We start from the raw sequence: 23,554 nt of genomic DNA on the forward strand, positions 1-23,554 counted from the left end.
TTATGTTGAAAGTTCATGCTTTATTTATACCTTCACAAGAATCCTTCGAAAATAAGCACGACAAGTGTACAGCTGATCACATCTTTCCTCTCTTTACTAGGATTTACACTAACAACAAATTGGCTTCCGCTCTTGAATCTAATTCACCCACTGACATTCCAAGCTGGTCTTTGAGAGCGTCAGATGAGTGTGACTTTACAGAGTGATGAGGCTCGGCATCCTGCCCTCCTTCTCATCGTCTGAGCAGCTGATGACTGATGCCATCCACCGCGCTGATACACTTGACCTCAGTGGATCACCACTCATGACACAACCTCCCACAGAATCAAAGGAAGGTGCTGTCAGGTGCCAGATTCCAGACTGTTAAGTTTTGTTAAGTTTCATACGTTAAGTGTTTACTTGGAGTTCTTCAACATACCGTTCCAAATGGCAGTCTGATGTTTCCAAGAGAACGTCAAATGCGGGACAGGTCCCATGGGGCCACACGTAGGCAGTGGCGCTGTGCTTTCACAGATGTGTAAAAAGCTCCCTGCCAGGGGCCATGTCTGTCACACCTGCTACTGCAACTTCTCTTTCTGCTCTGAGCTGAACTTTTATTCATTTTATTAGGGCCATCACCATCTCCAGCTGTTCCATTCCAACAAATACTCTGCACAACATGAGGGACGGCATCACACATCACAGTTTTTAATGGCATTTCACATGAGCGAAATTGTGAATGTGTTTTAAATTCCCTGTAGTAAAGAGCATACAGATGGAAGGGAAATTAGCTGAGCAATTTGTGTCCCGATCGTTCAGTCTAGGCCTGGGGTGTGAGGCTTTTTAGGGTGCTATGAGTGGTTAGATAGATAGATAGATAGATAGATAGATAGATAGATAGATAGATAGATAGATAGATAGAAGGACAGATAGAACAATAGAATGATAGAGAGATTAAATTGTTCTCAGTAAATAATTCAGATCCCACACGACTTGAGTGTAATTTTTGAAGTTAACATCATGCATTTATTTCCAGCACTACCAGCAAAACTCTGAGTATTGCACAGTCCCTTCAAATAACTGCCTTGAGCAATTCAACACAAATCTATAAGCAAATACAGTGGAAATGACCATATATAAACAAGAGTGGAAATGTTTCATACCCCTCGTACAGTTTGATATAATGAGTGTAAAACCAGGTGCCATTTTACAGGAGTGTGCATGATTTATGCCTACAAATAAAAAATGTTTTAGATATTAGAAAGTGTTTTTTTTTTAAATCTGCACCAGATCTAAGAACAAATTCAACATGAATAAACAAGGAAGGAAGATCTCTGAGTTAGTTCTGTTTAGACAGTAAGTTCTAACCATCATTATTAACATTTTGAGGGCTCTTGCCTTTAAATTAGCATTTCAATGAGTGTTTTGGAAGATTGTATGTTTGCATCAGCTGTTTTAGCTAAACACTGAGTAATGTCACTTCTACAGGTGTTACATTTTTTACAGACCCAGTAAAGTGTAATAACTCTGAAACTAGCAAGTTAAAAGAAACATCAAATCAAAAATAAAACGACAGGTCATGACACAAGGTATGCAAGGAAGGATTATGGACCTACTAGGCCCCACTTTGTTACATTTTCCCCAGGGATTTAAAAAGAAAATACAAAATGATATCTTATTTATTGTAATTGTGGCTTTACATTCCACAATTGCTACTTAAAATTATTTCTCATAATTGAGATTTAATATCAGCCTAGTGAGCTGCTTTAAGACAGAATCCCGACATGAAATCTTAAAAGTGACCAATCTGAATTGATTTTTATAGAAACTATGATTATTCAATGAAGCCCACAGAATATACATGACTCAATTGATTTCAGAGTCTGGCATTAGCATGATGCTACGCTAACAACACTCTTACAGGTTTTAAACGTATACAACAAATATTTGGGCAAAATAGATCAGAGATCGTTATTACTATTTTATTATTTCTCAGATTATATCACTATTGAAATATTCATACTTGAAAGTCAAAATGAGGTATCTTAGAAGCATAATTATAGAATTTGGAATTAGCAAATTGCTAAGCAAATGACACCGCACTCTAAAAACTTATAACACAGAAAACACAAATATTGGGTAAAATAATACATTTAAATTAGATTTTAGAGTATTGTTAGTCAAAATAAGGTCTCTTAAAAAAATATCAGAATTATGACTTGACGAGTTTGGAATTAACATGTTGCTAATGCTAGCAATGCAAGCCTGCTCTAATAACCCCATACACACAAACAAATATGGGGTAAAATAATCAATTTTAATTAGATCTTTAATTAAAACCTTTTTTTGTTTATTATTTAATCATAAGTATGTGAAAATGATCTTAAAGAGTATCATAATTATAATAAGACCTAAAACAATTCATTTCAATAGAATTTGGAATTAACATTTGCTAGCTAACAAATCAATACTCTAATATCCATAAATATACATAAATATACATAAACAAATATTGGCTAAAATCAAGTTTTTAAAATTAAATTAAAATATTTTTTAATAAGATTTTCACTATTGATTTGCTGATATATGCTGCCTGTACATTTTAGAGTAGATTGTGCGTCAGTAAACATGCCTATATTGCCTTGAAAGTTGAAGTTGCCTTGAAGTTGGCAGCTCACTAGGTTTTAGAAATGAAGATCATATTTCACAATCCAGTCATAGGTAAAATTAAATTCCACCCCATTTTTCTTTTTTCTTATTACATATCATGTTTCACTCAGAAATACAATATAAAAGTAAAAACAACAAAAAAAAAGAATTATAGCTTCTCATAATTCTGACTCGCAAATGCACTTTGTCAAGTGACTGAAAATTAAAAGTAGCGTTTGTCTGTCAACAACAATTTTAAATTTCCTTTTTTTCCCCATGTCTCAACTTTAGTCCCTGGCAGTCTGGAAGCTCCTTGGCCCGGTCCATAATCCATCCCTGAAGGTATGGGAATAAATACACATACAATATTTTTTATATTATATATATGTATAGACTGTATACAGAATCTTATAGCATCTCACTTTGTTTTCTGCGTGGCATTGCTGCCCACTATATTATATTCATATTTTGTGGTGACTGAAATTAGTTCAGCAATGATTCAACCACTGCTCTCACATCGATCCATCGATCGCAACTCATCTGGCTAGAGCCGCAACTCAAAAATGATACAACACATTAACATTAAAAACACTATGCAAACACTGTGGTGCTGTAATTCTGCTAATGTGTGACAGTGCAGCAGGTTCTCTGGTCGAAAAAAGTTACTTGGTCACAAAAACCGAAACCATACAAGCTCGTAAAAGCTCAAGAAGAGGTGACAGATGTGCTATTGTTCAGTAGCGTTGAATTTGTCAGTGTGTCGTTAGAGGAAGAATCCGTCGATGGCTTGTACAGTCTTAGCGTGTGGTGGCGTACTCTTTTGCGTTTGACTCCCGTGTGACTCTCGGTTTAGTCCTCAGCACCGCTATCTCGTGAATCCGGACCCGGGAAGCCCCTCTGGAAGTCTCAGGCTATGTGGCCATAGTTAGAGTGGCAAGCGGATGTGCATGGCTGAGCTGTTGGGCCTGGCAGCCAGGATGTAGATGGCGCTCTCCATCAGGAAGTTCTCCCAGGTAACAGGTCTGGAAAATGGAATGGTAAAATAGAGTTAACTCAATTAACCCACAAATTATAAAAGCCAAAAGACACCTGTTATAATTATTTACCTATAGCTACTGTTTCACGCCATGTCGTAATTATCAAAATTTCAAAATGACAACATGTGACGTTCTACTTGGAACTGCCTCGGAATTATGCATTTGTATGGCAACACTATCAACGTCACATCCTCATAGAACTCGTAATTACAATTTGTAAGCTGGGAATCTTCAAGCTGCATTAACACTATGTCGTAATTACTGTGATTTTGAGATAACCAGTGTTGGGGAAAGTTATTTTTAAAGGTAATGCATTACAATATTGCGTTACACCCTTAAAAATGAACTAATTACGTTACATAGTTACTTTTTATGGAAAGTAATGCGTTATGCTACTTTTGAACTTTTGAGTTACTTTTTAAATCTGGACAGGGTTTGCTTGTTTGTTTTTAATATAAAAAAATTATTCTTTTACAAATGTAAAAGCCCTTTCACAACAAAAGGGAAATGAATACGCCTCAGGCTGAAGGAAATGTAAATAAAGTCAAGTCTATACAGTAGAGGGCGCAGCTTAAACAAACTGCAATTACGAAAATGATGCAGGAGAAGTTTAATGCTATTCAGCAATAACAAAAATGAAACACAAATGTGTCATTTTTGCTTAGTATGGTTGAATTGGATCATTGAAGGTCAGTAGGAAAGACACTGGTTAATAAAATGGGATTAAATACATAAATTATATTTTTATTATTTAACATTTTTAATTATTGCAGGTTTGTATAATATTCTGTAAACACACAGTTGGGTTGCTCATGCTGGGTCAAATGGACTGCAAGGGGTTCTTTCACCACTGAACAGCTGGGTTGGGTTATTTTGACCCAACCGGTTTGTTTATTTTTCCTCTTCATCGAACTTTCTGGATTCTTTTCGTCAGATGGTCACACAACTCGCAGCAAGCAGGATTATAAAGTAAATTAATATGATGATATAATTATTTACCTCTATTTTTAATAAGCTGTGGTAAGAGCACACTGATTTCACGGTGAATGTGATATTTGATCTGTCACTGTGCGGGGTTAACGTCAGCGTTATTCTGTGAATGATTAAGTAGCCGCCTACATTTTTTTGTTGACAAAAAAGGCCTCAACAATCGCTTTATCGTTAAATAAAAGTTATGTGTGTGCGTGCGTGCGTGCAAAGTTTTATATTTACATTTACATTTATGCATTTAGCAGACGCTTTTATCCAAAGCGACTTACATTGCATTCAAGTTACAGTTTTTACATTTTATCAGCTCTTGCTTTCCCTGGGAATCGAACCCATGATCTTGGCGTTGCTAGCGCCATGCTCTACATATAAACATATAAGTTTATATATAAACTTATTTTAACGCCTCATGGAAAAAGTATGAACTATCGTTAGGTCAGAAATACAGGGGTAAGTTCAGTTAATGTTTTGTCAGAATTAGATCATTTCGTACTAAAATTGATCTTTTAAGGTCATTTTTTCAAGTAAATGTCTGCGACATGCCGAATCCAACAATAACTTCCATTTTCGCGTTCTTTTTCCTCACGTAATGTTAGCTGCATTAGCTACCCTTAACCTTAAACCACGATATTACTGGTATGTAATGTAATATTATTCTTAAATATTGTTACTTAAATGTAATGTTGTCTTAGCTACAGTATGTACAGTTAGTCTTAATCTCTCATGGTTGACTGGATGATGATGATCAGGTCAGATCTCTGTGTGGAGCACTGGTTGTTTTCAGACTCTTTGTGCAAACAAAAATCTCACTGGATTATTACAATTAATGGCAAAATGAATGTTTGGAAATGTAAACTGATATTTCCTACAGACACATTACAGCAAAAGATCAAAATAACTGACTTAAAACCATTTTTTTTTTTTTTTTTTTTTAGCTGGATAAAATACCAGTGACCTAAAACTTTTGCACAGTACTGTATATATATATATATATATATATATATATATATATATTGGGGCTTTAAATACCCCATAATTTATGCCATGATTGTTGGATGAAATTTAGGTAGACAACCAAGAAGTGCCAGTAAGAAACCTAAATCAGTAACACAATAAATATTTTGTTTCAGCAACCTTTACCAGACACAGTTCACAGGAAAACCCTGATGGTTTGGCTGATTTCCATAAAATACACTGAAACGTTATTTATTTAAGTCAACTTAAATGTTACAACTTGTAAAAATGTAAGTTATGTTGCAAGTCTAAGTGCCGTGTAATTAACAGGTGGGGACCAACATGGTGATGCATTCCTGCACATTTTGTGCCTTGGTGACGAGACAACGACATCCCACACCTTCGCCATTGTTTCAGGCCGTGCCATTGAAACGGACTTGTTGCTTGAGGCTGTATATCTTTTTCAAGTCCTTTTTTGTGCTTGATGTTAGATACACTAACATCTTCCTTCCCGGGAATTTCTCCAGCATGTAGTATATCATATTGATGGGTATGAGTCTTCATGTGTGAAGTATTTGAGGGCAACAGTTTTTTGTTTGGCTTAGTTTTAATGGCACAATGTTTGGACTGATTCTCGTGTGGCAATAATCAATTTCATAGTGTTATGATGCTGCAATGTTGGCAAAGAATAGGAATCTACAGTAACTAGTTTACAAAGTTTTGTGTTTTAAAGAAACTGATCTACAAAAACCGTTGTTTTATTTGTGTCTGTAGGGGTTGGATGTAATGTGTAACAGTAGCACCCATTCAAAAATTGTTTTAAAAAGAAATGTGAAAACTCATTAAATTGATATTTACAGTTGCATTTTTTGGGTTGTGTAATTGTATTACAGAAAAATAATAATTTTACATTTCTTTGTGATTGTTATTTATTATTATTATTGGTAATATTGGTAAATATAAAGGTAGCAAGGCAATGAGACAACAAATAACCCAATGTTTAGGTAATGTTTAACCCAGCAACACAGTTATTTGGTTGGTTCAAATAAACAACCCAGCATTCTGGGTCAAATGGTTAAACCCAGCACTTGGGTCAAAACAACACAGCGCGTGTTCTGTCCCATAGTTACCCAGCAGCTGGGTCAAGGTTGGGTTATTTTTTAACCCAGCATTTTTAGAGTGTATGGTTTTCTGGGTGGTTTTTATGCTGTTGTTAAGCAGTTGCTAGTGTGTACTGGGTTGTTGCTAGGGCATTTCGAGGTGATTGCTAGGGTGTTGCTAGGCAGTAACTAGGATGTGCCTACATGGCTCAGATCCCTTCTTTATTGTATGTGATTTTTTTCTACATAATTATTCTTCTCCATCATCTAAAAATCATAATAATGGGAGCCGACTGTAATGGGAGCATTTTAGTATGGCTGTGCAACACCTTTGTAGTTTACAAGCACACATACACCAACCTGTTGTCATTCTCCAAGGCTTTATCTCTGCTTCTCTCGCTGCTGGAACTGGCAGGACTGCTCTCAGATATTGGACCAACATGGCTGATACTGCAGATGAAGAAAGCAAGCTGAAACACACGCTGTTTCATTCAGTCTCTCCCACACAGACACACACACTACCGGACAGCTCACAGCAGGCAGCACTTCTACAGTCTCTGGGTTTTCAAACTCTAATTCGTTGTTCTCATGACACCTCAGAGCCCCGAGAGAGAAGATACCCAAGCACCGGCAAGACAAAACTAGTTCACTCATGAGCAGAAACATGCATTCAGGACTTGAACTGGAATTCAAAATACATTCTCAATTCAATTCTGAATGGCCCACAACCCTTGTACGATATATACAGTTGTCTCACAAACATTGCATGCCATTCCGTAAACTGAAATGATCTGACAAACTTCATTGACTGAAATAAATTCATTTGAAACAAGAACTTCCTGTAATTAAGTTCAATGACGTGTGAAGCAAAACCGAGTGCGACCATGACCAGAGCATTAAATGGCGACCCAAACATCTTGTCCAGATCTGGGACCGCTCAGAGTCGAGACTGTCTGCTTTGATCTCAAGCCCTCTGTTGATTTTAATGAGCGTAAATTAGGATGCAAGCTTAGTCATGCCATAAACGCGCCAAACATACACACAAACACCCAAAACCCCATGCACCCGCACACTCAGGTGCTCATTTAACCTGCTGTGCTCCTTAAAACTGATGAAAAATATCCTTAAGGGCTTCTCTGAGGGGAACAAAAGCCCCTCTTTTTGATCTTGATGATGGGAGGGCAAGATCTCATTTAATACAGCCATAGAGGTTGAGAGAACGGCCATTACAGTCAAAAACTACCCAATTTAGCTTTGATATTTTTAGCCACTGATTCCTTGGCCTCCATTATAGAATATTTAGCAATTGAGGTGATAATGAGTATAATGAGTATAATGATGATGATGGCAGGGAACGGTGTAAGATGTTTCCAGGGGAGGCCCATGCAGATCGAGTGACTTACCCCATACTGAACAAAGGGGAACACAATCCAATGAGTCTGCAGGGCAAATGGACATTCAGCAGTGGTGAAAAGGATGGGATGATTGGTTAAAAAAAAAAAAAAAACAATAGCATGGAGGATGATGTCAAAAAAGACTGTCCAAATACTGAATTCACAAATATGTTGATAAGCCAGCCAATAAAAATTCAATAAAAATATATATACTGTATATACAATTTAAAGGTTTGGGGTGAGTAAGATTTTTTGAAAGAAATTACATTAAAATTATTTTGAAATGATATTGCATTGAATTCATTAAAATGTGACGGTAAAGATAATTAGCGGTGTCAAATGATGAATCGTGATTAATCGCATCCAAAATAAATGTTAAAGGTGTTTACATATGTGTATGTGTGTATATATATATATATATATATATATATATATATATACACACACACACACACACACACACACACACACACGCATATATTGTGTAAACACAAACTTTTATTTTGAATGCGATTAATCGTTTGACAGCACTATTTATAATGTTAACAGAAGATTTATATTTCAAATAATTCTTTAAAGTAACCAAAATAAAATCATATCATGTTTTCAGCAAAAATCTGAAGCAGCACAACTGTTTTCAACATTGATAATAATAATAGATATTTCTTGAACAGCAAATCATCATATTAGAAAGAATTCTGAAGGATCATGTGGCACTGAGACTGGAGTAATGATGCTGAAAATACAGCTTTGCATCACAGGAATAAATTACATTTTAATATATATTTAAAACAATTACAGTTATTTAAAATTGTAATAATATTTCAGAGTAATACTGTTTTTATTGTATTTTTGCTAAAATATTGTTGACATCTTGATAAGCATATTTCTTTCGACACATTTTTACCAACCACAAACTTTTTAATTTACCAGTATTTTTCCAGAAGTTGTTCTTTATAGCTCATGAATTTAAAAGAAACATAAATGAGAATTTATAAAATAAATTGAAGTAGCAACTTTATCTCAGATGTTTCTCCTAAATTCATCAGGATAAATAAAAATAGACACAAATAAGGCAATTGTTGACATACTATACCAGTATATATAGATAATATTTCTAATTATATAATTATGAACTTAGTTAAATATAAATATATATATTAATATATGTTAATGCCAAAATTAAATATTAAAAAATATAAATAAGAGATTTAACGAACGTCCCCATTTAACCTCACTGCTACCTAGGAGAAAGATCTGAGATATCAAAGCCATCACATTTGTGATATTTCTTTCTGGGTGATGGTGCTTGAGGAATGAAAGATTCAGAAGGACAAATGGTCCATTCGAGGTACCTGGCTCCATTTTACCCCACAAATCACTGCAAAAATGCATCATTCTGACTTTTGGGCTCTCGGAGCGAGGTTTTGAATTATGATATGACTGGCAAAAAGCGCTTTGTCAAAGTCAGTCCTTGTCCCTGATTTTAGCCTGTCATTGAGAAACTTTCCTCTTCCCTACCACAGATGACTTACCCCACCAGTTATATCATCTCATTTACGTTATGCATTAATCCCAGAGTCAGAACTGTCAGCAAATGCACTGCTTAAATGATTCATACTCTCTTGGCAGAGTTCCTGAATGCAAAGTTAGCCCGTAATTCATGAGAAGAGATGGGGGATACATGCTAATAAAGTGATGGCGGTTAGCATTGGCTAGCAGCTCGTGGAGGCATTGGCAGCTTGACATGGCTATAAAAACTGCCAAGCTTGATCCGATTTGTTGCTCCCAGAGGCCAGGCAAATTGGACGAGTCCCTGAAATGATTTTCAAGTGTTTGAAGTGTCTGAAGTTTATTGTTGATTATGTAAGTGACTGTGATTGAGAATCGTTCAGAAATGTCTCGCTAACTATGATTAGCCTCAATGACTCTCATATATTCAGCTCACCTGACACTGCAGGACTGTGATTCTTTGTTAATCTTGTGGAACCAGGAGGTTTGGGCTTTTCTGGCTTCTCCGGCAGTAATGATCCCATCTTTGTCCTGGTCTATACTCTGAAATATGGCCCGTGCTCGATCCCTCTCCTTCGCTGTGAGGATTCTCACCAGCGAATTCTGGATTGAGAAAAAACAGAATCATTAATTATTAATATATACATATATATTAATAATAGTAATAATAATTTTCACAATGCTTATGGTTGAATGTTTGAATGTTCATTATAATTTAGCATTTTTGGAAAATAATAATAATAATTTCCACTATGCTTTTGGTTGATATATATATGTTCATTATAAGTTAGCATTCTTAATTTTGGGGGATAATTTCCACAATGCTTTAATATATGGTTGAATGTTCATTATAATTTAGCATTTTGAAAGTGTTTCTGTGTTTTTTATTAAACATTTATCAAACATAAACTGCCATTCAGCCAGTTAATGAGCTATAATACTCAATAGAAGGATTGTGCATTTATACTAATCATAAATGTGGAGGTTAATAAATGGTTAAACAAAAAAAAAATAATTAAATAAATAAGAAATTACTTTTATTCCGCAAGAACACATACTTGATCAAAAGTGACAGTACATACATTTATAATGTTACAGAAGATGTCTATTTCAATCTCATCAAATGGGGATGAGAACGATCTTATAGTCATTGCACAATTAGTTGTGTAAAGTCTTTAAATGTGCGCACAGTAACTGTTTGAGTCTTTTAGTATGTACTTTTTCCTCAATGACTGTCATAAAACATAAAATGCCTTAATAAGTAGTCATTGCGCTTTTTTCAAAAACGCAAACAAGCTAAATTTGTCCATGTCCCACATTACCTCGCTCCGGAACTTCTGCAGCACTGAAAGTGACTCGTGGTAGAAGAAGTCAAACCACTCAATCTGACCCTTCTTGTCTGGATCCAGAGCTGCAAACTGGGCCAGAACCTCCTCTTCCTCCTCATCGGTCAAGTCTCTCTCAAAGAGCTGCTTGGTCACAAAGTGCCTGTACTGCAGGAGTTCATCTGACACCAGGCACGACTCTGAGCAGAAAGTAGGTGAGAGGAGAGTTACTGCATCATCAATCAATTGAAACAGGCAAGGCCTAATTACAGTACTGACGTGGTAAATTAGTAAACCTTTAATTAGCTTCCTTAATTTACTGCACAAAGACATATTTAAACCAGAATCTAGAAGAGGTTGTTAAAATGGGACTGAGAGAAACACCTGGGATGATCTTGCACTGCTTGAAGGTTTCCATCAGACTGTACATCTCTTCTTCAGTAAGCAGCAGGTTCACGTTATCCTGAAGGAGGAAGAGGAAGAGGAAGAGTCTTTCGGTTCTGGTAGAACAGACACTTCACTTTAAAGAGAATATTCGATTATACTGCTTCCTTGCTTGTGGACTAACTGTTGAAACAACTGTATCAACAGGAAATTCATTTTCAATATTAGTAACTACAGTAAGATGCATTGTGAATTAACTCAAATGTAAGATATTTATAAATGAGTTTAGCATGAACAGGATGATAATACAAAATTGAAAATCATGAAACGGTAAGAAGCCATCTGCCTATCCCAGCTGGCTTATTTGTTTGTTTGTTCATTCGTTCATCGATTGTACAAATGAAATATTTAGTATTTTAATGAATTGAAATATGAAGATTCTACTATTTATAAATTTTAGTACATTTTAGCTAATTAATGATGGACAAATTAAGTTAAAGAGAAACACTTTTGAATTATATAGGCTACTTTTATAACAATCTTGATATATACTTATATGCAGGCCTATATTTTAAACTGACGAATCGCAAATAGCAATAGACTTTGAATTCGGATTTAATGATTGTGCTTATTTGGTCTGCAGGTTATTATGAGTAACGAAGATGATTATAATGTACATCTAATCCATGGAATTATTAAAAAAATAATAATAATCTATTAAATATAATAATGTCTAATTTAAAAAAATAACAACATGCCACTGGATACCTTCTGCCTCAATTCTGAGAGGGTCACTTTATCACACAGGTCTGACTTAAACTATTTATTTCAAAATAATATATATTTTTAACAATAATCCCCTATTAGCAAATTAATAAACTTTAATATTCAGCATATACAAATAAAATCACAGATCACTATTATCCAGCGTGAAAATATATGATTTAACATTAAAATGTTAATGTTCAATTAAAGTAGAATCAATTGATCAAAGTTTTCAATTACCACTATTCACAATATTTACTGATTAATAATCCCATTCCCAATCACATCAGTACTTGCAGAGAAAAGCCCCCAATAATAATTAAAAAAAAAAAAAAAAACATTATACAGATTAATAAATCATGGAATGGATATTACAAAACGTGGTCTATTTCTTGATAATTTTTCTAAATTAACACATCAAGCTGACAACCCAAGTAAAAAGATGTAAGAAAAAAAGGTTTAATGAGGAAAAACATCCTGCACAAACCCTCAGGGCCCTTCAGACTGAGCCTTAAAAACACAGTTACATTAATTATCTCCAGCAGCAGGTGTTTCAGTCTCTCTCTCCCTTTATCTTTCTAAAAAGGCTAACAATCTCTGAACCAAGGGTAATGAACGACCTGCCTAACTCGGCTTTTAAGGAAATCTAATGAGTTTGAGGTGTAAAAGGTGCTGGAAGAAGCTCTCAGATCAAATGATGGCTTGTCCTTTCATATCAAATTCAGAGCGAGATTTCTTTCCTGGCTCAAGCTCTGCCTTCAAACGAACGCTGTCAAGAGCCCAGCAGCGTTGGGAGTAGCTGTATTTTCAATCAGCTTTGCCCAGCCTGATGAGAACTCATCTGAACAATGGCACTAGAGCAGATGGGAAGGGTATGTCTCAGAGGTACCTCCATTTCCTGTCAGCGGTGACTGTGGGATACACTCCCCTTCTGAGGATGATCATTGAAATGAGATTGGATTTCATGTCCATTGTGTTATCCACGAGCCATTCTCAACAGACATCGGTCAGAGACCCCAAAATGAGGAACACATGTTATAAACAATGCCTAGCGAGAGGTGGGATTCATTGTGGTCTCTGAGGCCACAAACATATTCTGCAGGTACACAGATGCGAATGTCTGGCCCTCACATCTTAGTGGCAGTTTCTCTGATCCCCTGGAAGGATTTGATTTGAAATCTGCTATCTTTGCTCTCGGGTGCACGGTTATGGGCTCTTTTTCTTGGAGCCAGTAAACACCATGTGACCATGTAGCCGCAGGAAAATTACATCATGTCAACACAGATTGGCTGATGGCACCACAACAATGTCCAGTCCCAAGTCATGAAATGAAAATTAAACATTTCAGACTCATAAGCTGCTTGCAGTGATTCCAGTAGACTGCTATATATGACCATAGATGTAGAAGTATGCTTTTTGCCCACAAAATGGTGCAGTTATAGTATCTACCAGCTGGGGCAAACTGGCAATGCTAACTAGCAAAACCTTGCCCTCTTAGTTGAAATATTGACATTAAATCAGATATTGACTGTTGTGTTGTGTGTACTTTCATATATACTTCACATTAACAAAATTCCAGCAAAATTTCACGAAAAAAAAATGTCCATTGTCTATTGCCACTGGAGTCTATTGCCAAATTTATGTGATCTTGCAATGTGTTCCAATGCGAAATATTTAACCTTTAAGTGAAATTTGCAATCGGTCAAATTCCTATTAAAATAACTTGATTTTGACTGTAAAGAATGAACCAAATAACTATTAATTTGGCCTTTATTCCACCATGACAGTAGGTTTAGGATAAGAATTTTTTTTTTTTTTTTTGAAATAATAGTGTACAGTATCTGGTTTTAAGATAGTAATCTATTCCAAACACATGCCTTAAAGATATAGTTCACCCAAAAATGAAAATTACTCTCCCTCACGTCGTTCCAAACCTGTAAGACCTGCATTCATCTTCGGAACATAAATTAAGATATTTTTGATGAAATATGAGAGCTTTCTGACCCTGCATAGACAGCAATGCAACTGAAATGTTCCCAGACAGTGACATCAATAGTTTATATATCAGCAGCACTGACATCAGTGGTACTCTCTATAATGGAGGAATATGTGATTTGGAAGAGAAGAATTGTTGAATAAAGTCATTATTTTTGTTTTCTATGCCCACAAAAAGTATTCTCGTAGCTGCGTAAAATTGCGGTTGAACCACTGATGTCACATTGACTGTTATACCGATATCCTTACTATGTTTCTGGGTCTGGGAACATTTCAGTTGTGTTGCTGTCTTTGGAGGATCAGAAAGCTTGGATTTCATCAAAAATATCTTAATTAGTGTTCCAGGATGAACAAAGGTCTTACGGGTTTGGAACGACAATAGGGTGAGTAATTATTGACAGAATTTTCATTTTTGGGTGAACTATCCCTTTAACTGACCTGAAAAAGCAACTGAAAAGCAACTTTTTTTTTTTTTACATGTCTGTCCCACATTTTTAATATACTTGTCTGGACAAACCATGTGCATATTCATCAGACAACACCATTGCTGCGCATTTTTTTCTTAAAAAATGAGGTGTACCAAAGGCAGTCACAATAAATTCACTCACGGATTCACTCTCCAATAATCATTCATCCAATATTGCTACTTGCCATTGTGTAGCATTTACTACTTACTGTACATTAAATGAGTGAAAGTACAGCAGGTCCTAGCTGATGCAACTAAGTGGAGACGGGGCCTAATTTGCATATTCATGAATCCACGTATACTAAATGAGCTAAGGATGTAGACATATAAGAATTTTAATACATAAAGAAATTATTTTCACTGAAAAAAAAATGTTTAAATATGTCATTTGTGATTATCAAAGATAAATCTTTATAAAAGATCAAATTAGTGACAAAATCGGAAGCAGACATTTGTAACTTGAATGCAGGAGGCTTCTGTTGTGATTTGTTTCCAACTTTTTAAGCTGTACAAAAACAGTCCATTATGCTCCTTGATATTGAAATCTGACATTTGTTATCATATTGTTTTGGGGGTTTTTTCATAGACACATTGGTTTGTAGTGCAAATAGTTAAATAATTTATTGCACTTTGTTATTCTTCTAATTATTTACCTACAGCAGCTAATGAATCAGAGTCTCGCACATTTACAGAAAATAGCCTACTTTTTTATTGCAAAAAAAGGTGGATAGAAGGCGACAGTTTGTGGTAAGGTTGAGAATGCACACACATTTCACAACAAAACAGAATAAGTTCAAGCTTGTGTAGCTAGAAGCTGTCATATAAATATGTTTTGGGTCTCAACATTTTACTAGTCTTCTCATTTTGTATCATATTGCCAGTCCTCTGTCTTGTGTGTCATGTGTTCCCGTCCTCTTGTTTCCTTATTTGGTCATGTTCCTGTCCTTGTTAAGTGTGATTATTAGTAAAGTCTTGTCCAGCCGTGTTTTTGTCATTATCAGTAATTGTCCTGTGTATTTAGTTTTCGTCTGGTTTGCTCGTTACTCCCCGGTGTTCCTATCTGTGTCTGCTTTGCCTTGTCTTGCTCTGGTGATCATTAAAGACTATTATCATTAAAGACTATTATTTTGAAGTTTATCCTCGTCTCCATGTTCCTCGTTCCTCCCTGCTGTGTGCACCATGACACATATAGGTTTGGAACATCGTGAGGATAACTAAATGTTGACAGAACTTTCTTTTTTGGGTGGACCATCTCTTTAAGCCTTCATGTTTGCTGAAACTCCAAGAGATCCGAATTTCACAGGAAATCCAAAAGATGAAGCCAGCGTAAAGAACACAAGCACAGTTGGAAAAGCTAGAGACCAGACAGAGAAAACAACACCACAGTTTCTGCACAATGCTTCACTGCTGGGTGACATTTTCAAACTTCAAACCTTGAAAGATGTCAGAACAAGACGGGGAGAAAAATCACCTAATTATGTTCACACAAATAGTACAGATTATATAGATTATTTAGCAAAACAATACACAGCTTATCCCTATTGGCTGTATCTATGTTGCTTCAGCTCACAGTTTTCATTGTTGACATTCCTTATCCATGGCATCTTTATGAGCGTATCTCCACACCAGGTGCATGTCATATCAGTTTGAGCTCTTTTATTGTTGTTTTTGGACGAGTAAGGGCTGTAATTATCTAAATTGTCACATGGCTAATCACAGTGCTGATTCTATTGAATGGTGAAGCCCACATTTGACGCCAAGTGCCAAAATCAGTTTGACAACCTGGCCTGGTCTCTTAATTAATTTTCCACCACGGTCTTCTCGCTAACACTTACTGATGCTAAATTTCATGCTTACAGTTCTCCACGCTGCTATAATTTCCCATTAAGCCTTAGTTTGTCCCAATGCACTGAAATACACTTGAAGATTTTGAATGGTATTACATGAAACAAAACATCTGTGTCCTTTGAAAGCAATATTCTACTGTGTAATCCCCAGTCTGAACATCTCTAGAGCTCGACATGCTTACGCACACATGTGGATTAGGTTGTAGCGAGGGCAGAGTGAGAAAATCAGACACATAAGCTGTGAATTAGCCCTCCAAGGAAATGCATGCCAGACATTTCGACAACAACCGGGCGCTTCACATATTGTTTCGAGGGATGTGTCCACAGCTGTTAATGTTTGCAATGTAGCATGGGATGCAACCTATTTGAGGGTGTGAGTCTAGCTGGAAACCAGCGAGTGCATCTGAAGTGTGTGTAGCAGCAGCAGCCTCGAAAATGTCTTATACTCTCAACAAATGATTTAAGCATCAGCAGCCTGCACGAGTGAGATAAGCGCTCTACTTCACTTTGAAGGACGCTCGTACGCTTTGACAGCCCACTCTGTAATTTTAGTGCCAGACTTCTCTGACACCGGAAGAAAAAGCACTTTGAACAGAGCCCAGACTCTCTAGCATAACACAATCATCTTGACATGCTCATCTTCACGCTGACCTTTGGGAGGAGCTCTATGGGGTAAGGATCTGTGGATATATGCTAGCCAACAGGTGGGCTATATATTTAATCACTCTGTCAGCACTTTTGCTCAGGCCCGTAGCCATCTATGAGGTTACCAAGGTCCGGACCTCAGTAAATTTTTCATGTTCAAAATAAAATTTGTTCTCTGAATGACAAATTTGCTGTAAAACTCATATGAATGTCTGCACGACATGTATAATTCAGTTTAGACAGTTTGCAAGAATGCTTAGCGTCTGTGGAATGAAAATGATCGCTGTGAGACTCTGCAGAGTGAACGAGTCTTGAGAGAGTTGCGAGTGAGGGCGCGGCAACAGCCTCCATGTTGCCAGATCCAGCTATTATAAGCGTTTTTGGACTTGTTTTTTCCACTTAATTTGACACTTTAGAAAGTTAATAAAGTAGGACGTTGCAGTTTAGAGTCAGCAATATCTTTATCTTATCTTAATTGCAAAAGATTTGAAATAATTTTGGCTTATTTTTATTTATTTATCGGTTTTTGTTTGTTTTAATGGCAATATCTGGCAACAATGCATCGCCGGCACTGACAGTAATCAAATGGACAGGTTATTGCTGATAGGATAGTACATTCGGTAAGGGAAATGCAAAAAATATCATTATATTATCAGTCAGAAACGTTATCAACGCTGTCAAAACAGTAGCATTTAACAGTAGGTTATAGAATGAAATGAAATTGTACATTGTAAATGCACTGTAAACACAAACACTAGCCATGAAGAAGTCTATGCTATGTCATTCAGTACAGTAGTTAGATTTTCACAAATCATGCTAAAAACATTCATAGGAGCGCTAGACAATGTTACTAATAAAAACTATAACAGTAATATGTATTGTTGCATGAATAATAAACAGCTGATAAAATCCACCCATGTGCCAATCCATTAATCAACACCATTGCTGAGTATTTTCCCCTTAAAACTGTAGTTTACTGAAGGCTGTACCAGAAACGCGGTTTGAAACAGCCCTTTTTTTGTTACGTCACACAATTCAATAACCAATCACGTCAACGTGGCGCACATTTTATTCCCTGCTGTCTCAAGGTGAAAACTAGTATATAGATTGCATGAAAAATATACCAATATGATAACTAGCACAAAACCAAACATTAAATAGACCAAAAAAACCCATGAAGCCGTGGTTTAACATGAATTTAGAACTGCTAACTTGAATAATTAAATTTTGATGCAATAAATAGGGTATGATTTAAAAATCATACCAAAACAGAGAAAACATCTTTCTCAAACATCTACATGTCTGTCTCTTTTAAAGTGTTTTTAGTGTATATAATGTGTTGTATTTGTAGGGGTTATTATAGCACAATTCTTTAACACCCTCCCCTTGGACCTCACAAATTTTCAAAGCCTGGCTACAACCATGCTTTTGCTGGATAAGGATATTAAAAGAAGAGGAAAACGTGGAAATTTTAAATTAAGAAATGTTCTTGGTCTTATTGTGTCTCTGAAATTTACTTATAGGCAGGGTATTGGGCGAATTTTCATAATATGTAAAATCCTTTCTTTTTTACAGGAATCCACAGGCACTTTTCCACACTCAGGTTGTGCGATTCTAGTGGTTCTAAGAACGGTAAGGAATGGTTCCAGTTGTTCCATTTGAGTTTGGTTCGGCATGGTGTGATTACAAATGTCTTGGCCCAGAATTCGGAGAGGCAATGACTGACGTATTCATATTACAAGCTCTGTTTTCAGCCCAACAGTGGAAAATTAAAAAATATCCATACCCGCTGGGCCGGATCAGCATGGATGCTATGGTTAAGAAGCAATGAGGGTAAAGCATTTCCCCATGCAGTTTTTCACAACAGGTTCAAGTTGGTCACACCAATTCACTGCATTGACCGACATAAAACTGATTGAAGCTGAAGTTATGATTCATGCATCACTACATTTTTTGCCCACAAAACTTTGCGGAAATTTCACTGATGTGACCACACCTTAAAGGGTTAGTCCATCAAAAAAACGAAAATTCTGTCATTAATTATTCACTTTTATGTCCTTCCAAAGTCATTCCGTAAGACCTCCATTCATCTTCAGAACACAAATTAAGATATTTTGGACGAAATCTGAGAGATTTCTGACCATTCATAGACAGCAACACAACTGAAACATTCCAAGAACCAGAAAGGTAGTAATGACATCATTAAAATCATAGTCCATGTGACATCAGTGGTTCAACCGTAATGTTTTGAAGCTACAAGAATACTATTTGTGCAGGGAAAAAAATGACTTTATTCAACAATTTCATTTCTTCCGTGTCAGTCTTGGACGCACTTTCGTTGTGTTACTCTCATGAACGCACATTGAAGACTGACATGGAAGAGAAGAAATTGTTGAATAAAGTCATTATTTTTGTTTCTTTGCACAATAAAAGTATTCTCATAACTTCATAACATTACGGTTGAACCACTGATGTCACATGGACTATTTTAACGATGTCCTTACTAACTTTCTGAGTCTCGAACATGTCAGTTGCATTACTGTCTATGCAGCGTCAGAAAGCACTTGGATTCCATCAAAAATATCTTACAGGTCTGGAATGACACGAGGGTGAGTAATTAATAGAGGTGGGAGAAAAAAATCGATTCACCTAACTATGGCGATTCTTTTCAAAATGATTTAAAAATTGATTGGTTTACCTCAGAATCGATTTATATTTAATTATTTTACTTTTCCTAAGAGGTGGTGGGGAGACGTTAGCGCTTTTTAATTCCAACAGAGGGTGAAATGTATAGGTGTGTTCGTGAGCACCGCCCATACGATTGTTGTATGACATCAAAGTACAGCGAGAGCGATTAGAAAGCATGCAGAGCCGTCTGTTCTCTGTAGCTCTCGCGGTGCTTTGATGTCATACAACAATCGATCTGCGATGCGCAGTGCCGCTGCATTAGATGACATCGTATACATTTTAAGCCAGCACGAGAAAGCAAAACCATGATGGAGGCAGAGGATCAAACCTCTTCCAGAATTCTTTCTGCACCTTCATGTTTTGAATCCCAAGAGTGGAAACACTTTGGATTTTACACACTGCTGGGAAAACATGACTAATATGCAAAGTAGCATAGCACTTTATTTAATTATTTTTCTACTCATTTTGTTGAACATTTGACTTTTATATTCATGTGCAAGTTCAGGGTTTTGGTACTTGAAAGTTTCATGGTTCAAGGTACTTTAAATATACACTGTGTATGTGTATGCTCCTGAAATAAAAGTTCAGAAAGATTTTTGTTAATATGACTCATCATATACAGTCATATTTTATTATAAATAAAATAACTGGCTTTATATTGTAATTGTAGTAAAGCCAAAATATGATAAAATATTAAAATATTGAATACATAAAAATTTTAAAATATTACCTGGAAAAAATTTACTTTGTATTTTTTCTACTCGCTAATAGAATAAAGTCTGACATAAACATAAAAGTAGGGCCACAACAGCCCTGTGTGTGTGTTTCCTCATTCATTTGACTCGCACTTGGCGCTGAAGTGAAGTTGGATTGCGCGTCTGAAACGTTTCCGAAAAACGAGACAGAAGCAGCAGTTGTGAGTGCGATGGCTAACTAGCCCAGCCCCTGCATTAACTGCGTCAAATATAACCCAATTTCCGGAAATGTTGGGACATTTTTTTATATTTTAATAAAATGAAAACTAAAAGAATTTCAAATCACATGAGCCAATATTATATTCACAATAGAACATAGACAACATAAATGTTTAAACTGAGAAATTTTACAATTTCATGCACAAAATCTTGATGCCTGCTACAGGTCTCAAAATAGTTGGGACGGGGCATGTTTACCATGGTGTAGCATCTCCTCTTCTTTTCAAAACAGTTTGAAGACATCTGGGCATCGAGGTTATGAGTTTCTGGAGTTTTGGTGTTGGAATTTGGTTCCATTCTTGCCTGATATAGGTTTCCAGCTGCTGAAGAGTTTGTGGTCGTCTTTGACGTATTTTTCATTTAATGATGTGCCAAATGTTCTCTATATGTGAAAGATCTGGACTGCAGTCAGCACCTGGACTCTTCTACTACGAAGCCATGCTGTTGTAATAGCTGCAGTATGTAGTTTTGCATTGTCCTGCTGAAATACACAAGGCCTTCCCTGAAATAGACTTTGTCTGGAGGGGAGCATAGTTGCTCTAAAACCTTTATATGCCTTTCAGAATTCATAGTGCCTTCCAAAACATGCAAGCTGCCCATACCTTATGCACTTATGCACCCCCATACCATCAGAGATGCTGGCTTTTCAACTGAACGCTGATAACACGCTGGAAGGTCTTCCTCCTCTTTAGCCCGGAGAACATGGCATCTGCGATTTCCAACAAGAATGTCAAATTTGGACTCGTCTAACCATAGAACACTTTTCCACTTTAAAACAGTCCATTTTAAATCAGCCTTGGCCCACAGGACACAACGGCGCTTCTGGACCAAGTTTACATATGGCTTCCTTTTTGCATGATAGAGCTTTAGTTGGCATCTGCAGATGGCACAGCGGATTGTGTTTACCGACAATGATTTCTGGAAGTATTCCTGGGCCCATTTAGTAATGTCAATGACAGAATCATGCCGATGAGTGATGCAGTGTCATCCAAGGCCGAAGACCTTTGTTGGATGCCCATGGTCTTCGGCCATGTCCCTTACACACAGAGATTTCTCCAGTTTCTCTGAATTTTTTGATGTTATGCACTGTAGATGATGAGATTTGCAAAGTATTTGCAATTTGACATTGAGGAACGTTGTTTTTAAAATATTCCACAATCTTTTTACACACTCTTTCACAGATTGGAGAGCCTCTGCCCATCTTTACTTCTGAGACTCTGCCTCTCTAAGGCATACCTTTTATAGCTAATCATGTTACAGACCTGATGTCAATTAACTTAATTAGTTGCTAGATGTTCTCCCAGCTGAATCTTTTAAAAATGTCTTGCTTTTTCAGTCCTTTGTTGCCCCATGCCAACTTTTTTGAGACCTGTAGCAGGCATCAAATTAGAAATTAGCTCATTTAGTGGATAAAGTGTAAAATGTCTCCATTTAAACATTTATGTTCTCTATGTTCTATTGTGAATAAAATATTGGCTCATGTGATTTGAAAGTCCCAACATTTCCGGAATTCAGGTAGTATTTTTAATGCGTTAAATTTACAAAAAATAAATCACTTGTGTTAAAATGCTAATTGAAAAATTAAGGCAAGGCAACACACAGTAGAGGTCTGCGCGGGACTGTTTTTTTAGTCCCGCTCCCTGTATATTCACTCTTTGTTCACCCACCGTCCGCTTAGAATAATTTTCTTCCCGACCTGACCGTTCCCGCTAAATTTAGATCTCGTTTCCAGAATCTCACATTTAAATTTCCTCTACTAAAAGAAAGAGAGATAGGCTAACAAATAAACGTGTAGACTGCACAAAATTGTATTTGTTATTTTATTCGTCTTGTCAAGAGTCTTGAATTTATTGATAGCAAAATGTTAAACGAATTTTTGTGTCTTAAGACATAAAATTTGTTTAACATTTTGCTGCCAACACAGTAGGAAAAAAGTGTATTTTTATTCGTCTTGTCAGGATACAATTCATTTAACATTTACAACACAATAGGAAAAAGTGTTGCAGAGAAAAAAAAATGTAGGTTGTACAAAAATAGCCTATTAGTTATTTTATTCGTCTTGTCAAAATACTAAAGTTTAACATTTTGCTGTTAACACAGTAGGAAAAGTGTCGCAGAGAAAAATAAATAAATACTTAAAATTATAGGCTAAGCAAAATATAAACAAAACCGAGTTGAACGTTATTCAAGGACAGCGCATCCTCACTTTGCTCCATCCTTATTCTGCTCTGTCACTCATCGACAACCTGCCTGTTCTGTCACCACCGGTGGGCTACAACCTGCTCTGAGGACCGTTATGCACATGCTGCGTGCACAGACCCCGCAAATGAAACACGTGATGCAGAGAGCACTGGTTCATGCATGCAGCGCGTGCATAACAGTCCTGAGTGAAGGTTGTACCGGTGGTCAATGAGAATAAAGTGCAAATATGCTGTTCTGAAAGGACGTCGGGAACAGGATATTGTTAAACCGCCCGCTCCCGTACAAATTACACCAGAGTTACCGACCGCTACCGCATTTTATTCGGAAATTTAATCCTGCATCGCAAGAAATCTGGTCGGGGTCCCGCGGTTCCCGCGGGAGAGCCACGGGAATGCAGACCTCTAACGCACGGCCAAGGCAAGAAAGGAGTGGCCCAAGAAGAAGCACATTAAGGTCTTGGAGTGGCCTAGCCAGTCTCCAGACCTTAATCCCATAGAACATCTGTGGAGGGAGCTGAAGGTTCAAGTTGCCAAACATCAGCCTCGAAACCTTAATGACTTGGAGAGGATCTGCAAAGAGGAGTGGAACAAAATCCCTCCTGAGATGTGTGCAAACCGGGTGGCCAACTACAAGAAACGCCTGACCTCTGTG

At 36.6% G+C, this 23,554-nt stretch overlaps 1 protein-coding gene across 2 annotated transcripts in view; it reads right to left on the minus strand.

The window, feature by feature from the left end:
* Positions 1-972: 972 nt before the first annotated feature.
* phf24 (PHD finger protein 24) overlaps positions 973-23,554 on the minus strand; it is a 46,787-nt gene continuing 24,205 nt past the window's right edge. The window contains exons 4-9 of one of the 2 annotated variants that reach the window (XM_058789489.1): positions 11,322-11,400; positions 10,935-11,137; positions 10,049-10,215; positions 8,110-8,145; positions 7,067-7,156; positions 973-3,650 (exon numbers count right to left, since the gene is read on the minus strand). In XM_058789489.1, the coding sequence (XP_058645472.1) occupies positions 3,554-3,650; positions 7,067-7,156; positions 8,110-8,145; positions 10,049-10,215; positions 10,935-11,137; positions 11,322-11,400 (672 nt within the window). In that variant the 3' untranslated portion in view covers positions 973-3,553. The remainder of the gene's footprint in view (positions 3,651-7,066; positions 7,157-8,109; positions 8,146-10,048; positions 10,216-10,934; positions 11,138-11,321; positions 11,401-23,554) is intronic. The other variant, XM_058789488.1, reaches the window with a different exon arrangement.

This window comes from Onychostoma macrolepis, chromosome 10, assembly GCF_012432095.1.
Source record: "Onychostoma macrolepis isolate SWU-2019 chromosome 10, ASM1243209v1, whole genome shotgun sequence".
Lineage (NCBI taxonomy): Eukaryota > Metazoa > Chordata > Actinopteri > Cypriniformes > Cyprinidae > Onychostoma > Onychostoma macrolepis.